Raw genomic sequence first — 6831 nt, 5'->3', positions numbered from 1 at the left:
ATCTTCTGATATCAAAATGTTGCTACAGCACTCTGTTTTAACCACCATTTAATTATACATGTTCCATTACATTTATCATGCCATTCTCTTAAGGACTGAACTTAAATAGCTAGATTGTTTGTGTCTATGTACCACAACCATCTATCTCACTTCACATCCATTCTTCTGATCGATGTTAAACTTGCAATACATATTTTGCTTTTTTTTTAACCTGTCCCAAAACTCTACCTCTTATTTCCACCTAGTTCAGCTTTCGAAAGCAATAGCAACTGTGACTCCTTTGGGGATACAACCCATAAACTCCTGGTCCAGCAAGCCAACGAACCAGATAGATAGCATAAAAATCGACCTCAACAAACTCTACTATTTATGCAGTAAAACTGGTTCACCTCCATGCTAGAACTCACCTTCACCAGAATCTTCATGGCTTAAAAGGTGAAGACGCTAACATAGTAACATTTACTGCAAAATGACTAAAGATTAAAAAAATAATACCGACCTGACTCATAATCAATGTCTCCGCAGAAGCTACCAAACCTAAACCATCTGTCAGTTTTCCTACATAAGCTGATTTCTTACAACCATTATATAGACCGGTAATTAGTCAAGCATCATAGTTGCATCAATCCCCTTTCTGAAATCTTAGTTCACAAGTTCTTCAAATGATTCTATGGTAATACTTGCAATTTACAACATTCAGTGGAAGTTCATTGCATATTGCCTGCCAGGGACCAGGGTCAACCTAATCAGCCAACTCCGAATATGCACATCTGGTTTAATAATTCCTGAAATTGATCTTCCTACAAATATTATCGGCTGGAGTTCACATTTTCATGTGTAATTGTTTTAAAGGCCAAACTACTCCTTACAAAAACTATAGCAGCAGATTACCCTTAAAAGGACAAATTTAAGCTATCATGTCAAAAGAGCATATTCAGTTCCACAAACCATCCCCAACCCAACATTTTCCTTCTACAGAATGTTTACTTCATAAAATGTACTACTACTTCAAGAACTTCCACATAGCACCACAGTGACACTCCGCTATATAAGCACTGCAAAGACAAATCATACATAATGTGAAGGCCATCCTGAGTGAGCAGCACTTGGGATCCTGCCAAGCACTTGCTGCAGCATAACTCCATCTTTTAGTTCAAGACTAGGACCTGACATATTTAAGAACAGTTTGAAGTGTTTATGCTGCTAAACTCACTGATCAATCTCTTGCTCATAGTTAATTCACTAGGCAGATGTGCTTATAACTACTCATAATTCAATAGATGAAAAAAGTCATTCTTAATCCTGCAATAAGACATTCATTCCATCTAATATGCTATTGTCCTCAGGATGTAGGCTGAACCACGTCATCTGTCTAAACTAAGATAATGGTGACGTACTAATCAGCATTGCCTTCGCGCCAATAACACACATCCAAGACAACTCTATGGAGTAACATCAACAAAGCAGACAACAACTATTACTACAGCTATCCCAAACAAGTCAGAAAAAATTCGGACCAATTCCCAATCTGTGTCACTATAGCAGGGGGTCATGCTAATTTTCACTATATCAATCCAATTTAATAGTATGCCTTGAATAGACTACCTATTGACCATAGGCAAAGCCAAGATTTTAATTTTATGCATTCTAAATTCTAGGTATTTCGACATCAGGTCATAGTAATTGGATTTCAGGATTTATTTTTTGTATGTATTGAATGAATCTCTTAATACAAATACAGGGTATGAACTAAACTATTGGATAACCTTCTACCCCCGCCTCTTCTATCAACCATGTTAAAAGATTGGGAGGGTTGACAACTATCTTAAAAGGGAAGAAACAGGTAAACAATGTTCAGGAAGTGAGGAAGCAATTGGACCAGTTTTTTCTTTCTTATAATAAAGTAACCTTGAAAGCCCAACGGCCAATGGCATAGCTCAAAACTCGGTTGATAATGGGCCCACCCTCTAAACGTCTCCTGTCTACAATTAGACCAAATCCCTAGGGGCAGTCAGACCAGTTATTTTCTTTAGGATAGGTTTGATGAACTTGACATAGATGAGACCAAATTTTAAGCGGCATTTAGCCCAGCTAAATACCATTTACTATGCACAGTAACCTGCTAAATCATTTATGAAACTTCACTCACAAAAGACTCAACATCATGATCAGTACTGTCTTCTTAGCAGAATACTCTAACATAGCTTCCATTTTAAAAATAAATTCAGAAACATGACAAACTCTCTTATGCCAAAGTGAAGCTCGCTCCCATTCAACTTGATAATGAACATATAGTCCATTTCGCTATTGGTCTCCGCATGTATTAAGTTACGGATGAGTTGTGGCTGAACCTTAGTCAAAGGCAAATCTAGAAATAACCAAAGGGGGAATTCCTAAATAACTGTAACTAATCATTGTTGTTAAGGCACTCCCTTAGTTGATCAAAAACATTGACATTGGCGTAAGAACACCAATGAATCTGTTTCTTACTTTGCTGAATAAAGATTACGTGACATTAAATAATTAATTAAAAACACAAAACATTTTAATCTCAAAAGGTGTAAGAAAATCTAGGCAGTGATTGTAACACAGATTCTATACCCAATCCAGACACTCACACATGTTTGCAATACTTCTAAACATGTCCGCCTTTGATGAACTCTCTGCTAAATTGAGTATTCTCCATGACCATACAGAAGGAAATAGGTTATCTGACCCTTAAATTCTCAAGTCCTGCATAATCTTTGGCCTGGAAGTTGTTTGCTATATATCAGAATGGCAAACTAGTCAGCAACTAGATACTACAATGTACACAATGTTGCTTATAGAGAGTATTCCATTACACAATGTTTGCTTATAGAGAATATATGTCATTACACAATAGTTACCATGATATAGACATCAGTACATACTGGTTCTGAAGGAAATGTAACATCAGACAAGACAATAATTGTCATTCCATCCAAGGAAGAACCCTAAATGACAATTAGACTGCCAAGAATTTCTAAGTAAGTTTTCCAAAATATTTAGGTGGGGTAAAAATTTATACAACAAGTCAGTTGACCAGGACAGATGGCATAAATGTTGGCCACGACATGTACATTAGATGCACAATATCCAACTACATGTAAACTTCCATACCTATATACTTAGTGGACTGACACAAGGGACAAAGACTAAGCTTACTCTCACACTCTTTACACAGGCAGAGATGCTTACATGGTAACAATAGCATGCAAACTTCATTGGTTCTACAGACCCTACACGTCATCAACTCCTTCATTTCCTTGCTATCCCGGCAAAGCAGGTGGAGATCTGTAGCCCGTCCATTACAGCATGATGCTGTGTCATCTACCTCACTGTCACCACAACCTTCTTTACTATCTCTGCTCTGTGCATAAACATGTTGTAGATTTACCTTAAGTGTGTTAATCAAGTTCTCATTGTATTTGGCACGCTGTTGCCAAGCATTCGCTTCCAAATCCAATTGTTCCATCCGCAACTCAAGTTCCATGTTTTTCTTGTTGATATCGTCAACCTCTGTGTCTCTTTCGCGAAGTTTCTGAAGGACCTTCTCTTCAACATAGGTGATAGCCTGAATCTGATTAGCTTGAACCTTCTCCAAAACAGCTTGCCTTAAGCGGTCACCCTTTTGAAAAGGAATAGAACATAAAGAGTTTTAAGCAGAACGTATATAATGAAGTTATTATTAACACTCATAACTATTATAAAAATGACACTATGTCACGTCTACGAATAGATTCTAACCTAAGAGATCTCAACTAGTAGTTAGAATATCTAAAGCAGGAGTTTAAGATGCCAATACCCAAAACAACAAGATAAGATATAAGGACTTCCATTTTTATAACGAATAATTCACAAATTCTTAACCTAAAACGAGCATAAGTCATAACAGCCAAACTCAAATTTTACTCATCACTCTGAACCCAAACACTATGCACACACTCGAATACAAAGACTTGTATATATTTGGTAGGAAAAAGCTCCAACTATGCATTTCAGTTACTTCTTAAATTATCTCAAGATAAATGAGAACATCAAATTGACACAGCCAAAAGACCAAATAAACAAAATCCATTGGATTTTTTCTCTCTCAAAGAAGCTAATTCTCATAAAGTTCCATGTCTGCAAGCTCAGACATGGCATCTTTTTTTTTTTATATCCGTGGTGTCCTGACCAACTATTGCACACCTGGACTAACTCCACGGAATACCTTCCACCTCCTACCAACAACATCAACAAGTACCAAGTAACTCGGTCCCCTAGGGCTAGGCCAGATGGGAAGTTCATCTGAATGAATAACAATTAGGCTGTAAATTCATCATCGTTACCATTTTCAAAAAAAAATTAGGCTGTAAATTCATCATTAATATCCTTGTCCTAGACTTGTTTCAAGAATTCCTCACAACTACCTAGTTTAACCTCAACGTTTAAAAGGGAATTTCAGCAAGGACCAAAGCAAATATGTATGCTAGCTGAAACTTTTCAGTAAAGCACAACACTCTCTTCAAAACTTACTTTTTGAAGCTAAAACAGCCTACCTACCTTGAGCCGAGGATTAAGCTTAAAGCTCTTGCGCGCTCACACACTCTAACACAATGAAAAGAACTTACTTTTTGATAATGGATGCATCAATATTGTACATTCAACCCTAACTAATTCAATTAGCTATTAATTAATCAATTGATGGGGTAAAAACCTGAACTTTGATGTATCTATCAATCTCAGCATCTTGTCTCTGCAATTCTCGCTCAATATCATCACCCACAAGCCCTAGAAACGCTGAGTCACACGACGAAGCCAAGCGTCCGTTATCCAGAGACAACCCCAAGCCAGTGGACACCGATCGCCGCTGCAACAGATCAACAGAAGATATTTGAGAGTTGTTATTCTCCATAAAATCTTGCTCCTTAGGCCTCTTCTTCTTTGGCTCCAACCCATAATTCCACTGCAAATCCAACCCTCCATCATCAGCTGTACCAGGAGCCAACCCCACTACTTGAACTGCACAAATAGGTGAGAAACATGGAAAATTAAACAAATTAGATAAAAAAGAGAAACCCCAGAAAGTTATTGAAGGAAAAAAAAAGCTAAAATTAGGAAGAGAAGAAATACAGGGAGGTATATAAGGAGGGTGTTGAGACTGTTCAGGAAGATTAGAGCCATTGAAATAAACAACTGGGGTTGTTATCTGACCATCCATATTGTTGTACAAATCTCTGAAAAACAGAAACATCATTAGAACAGCAAAAAAAGAATGGATTTTTAGCCAAAAAGGGGAGTTTTTTTTGAAATTCTTAAAATTTAACCTGTAAGATTTGGACTGTTGCTGTTGCTGTTGCTGATGTGGTTGTTGTTGTTGAATGTGTAGTTGGAGATGGTGATGAGGAAGCGCCATAGCTAGGTTTTTAGAGAGACAAAGTGAAAGGGGGGAAAAGAAGAAGAGAGAGAAAAAGTGGGTGGTGTTGTTTTCAATTTTCAATATTCAATATTCAATGCTGTGAGAATGTGAAGGAGGTTCGAGAAGAAAAAAAAAAAGATTCTCCTGTATTTGCTGTTTCATCCCTGTAATTTAAGGAATCGTCAAACTGGGTGCACGGGAGGAGTTTATGTGGATCCGGGTTGTAAACTGGGCTAGTCCTGATTGCCTGGGTCTGCCAAAACAGATCCGAAAGGCCCGTAAAGCTAAAAAAGGAAGTTAAAAAAAATACATAAATCACATTTGTGTCAAGAGTTAATTACATTTTATCTCTAGTTTTTTCTAAATTACATTTTATACATTGCTATTTAGGAAATTTGTGGATATGTAGCTGACGGATGAATCCAAGAGGGGATAGGGATGTATCCGAGAGGGAATCTTTGTATTTTTTTTAAATGGTAGGAAATTTATAAAATAAGAAATGTATTAGGTAATTTTCAAAAAAAAGAATGAAGAAGAATTAACCTAAATAACAGTCTATTTAATTGACTAAACTAAAAATAGTTGACAGGATGTATAATACTCACCTTTTCAAGTTGATTGTTCGGGTATTGACTTGATGTGGAGTTTAAGACTTTAAATCTTATGGTTTAAAATTAAAAATATATTGAATCATGAATATATCAAAATGTTCTTTGATATGGTAGTCTTAAACATATCATGTGGTAAGTTACGATAAAAAAAATGCCGAAAAAAGAAAGATTTTTTTTTTGAAATGGACTAAAAAGAAAAACAGGACAAGCAAATTGAAATGGGTGAAGTATATATATAATCCATGTATACAATATATGTTTGATTGTGTATAATTAATGTATAATCTATGTATAAGAATTAGAAAAAAAAAGTAAGTAGTAAATTTGTTAAGGTTATTTGAGCGAAGATCCCAAAAATGAATTAGTTGTTACTTTTAGAACCACATACTATTTTTGAGTAGTTGCAACAATAGTTTGAAAGGAACTTCAAGATGAAGTTAGAACTATTGGATTTGTAATTCATAAAAGTGAGTGGAAGTGTTAGAAATATTTCTTAATACTTTCAAATAGTTGGAGTTGGATCGATATTTTGATCTTTAATTTCAACTTGTTCCTTGCGGTTTGAATTTAAATTTGTAGTTCAAATTTAGAGTTTCGAATTTGAAGTTGGCCTCTAATTATGGAGCGTAATTTTAACCTTGGTGGTTTTAATTTTTTCATATTAAGTTTAAAAATACTTTGAGAAACGATTGTGCTCGTTTTGAACTTGATCGTACTTTTTTGGGTTGATTAATTTCCAGCAACACTAACATTAATTAGGAATGCTATGAAACTATATTGGATTGGTGTTAAATTTAA

The 6831-nt window shown here is 35.7% G+C and overlaps 1 protein-coding gene across 1 annotated transcript; it reads right to left on the bottom strand.

The window, feature by feature from the left end:
• Nucleotides 1–2818: 2818 nt before the first annotated feature.
• Nucleotides 2819–5505, bottom strand: LOC102592483 (probable BOI-related E3 ubiquitin-protein ligase 2). The gene is made up of 4 exons (XM_006354805.2): nt 5331–5505; nt 5137–5240; nt 4721–5025; nt 2819–3649 (listed from the first exon to the last, which is right to left on the bottom strand). Exons 1-4 carry the CDS (start codon nt 5417–5419, stop codon nt 3122–3124), a joined length of 1026 nt encoding a protein of 341 aa, XP_006354867.1. The 5' UTR covers nt 5420–5505; the 3' UTR covers nt 2819–3121.
• Nucleotides 5506–6831: the final 1326 nt, after the last annotated feature.

The sequence above is a fragment of the Solanum tuberosum genome, unplaced genomic scaffold (genome assembly GCF_000226075.1).
Source record: "Solanum tuberosum cultivar DM 1-3 516 R44 unplaced genomic scaffold, SolTub_3.0 scf00184, whole genome shotgun sequence".
Lineage (NCBI taxonomy): Eukaryota > Viridiplantae > Streptophyta > Magnoliopsida > Solanales > Solanaceae > Solanum > Solanum tuberosum.
The sequence above is the reverse complement of the archived record's forward strand: the minus strand, read 5'-3'. Positions and strand labels throughout refer to the sequence as shown.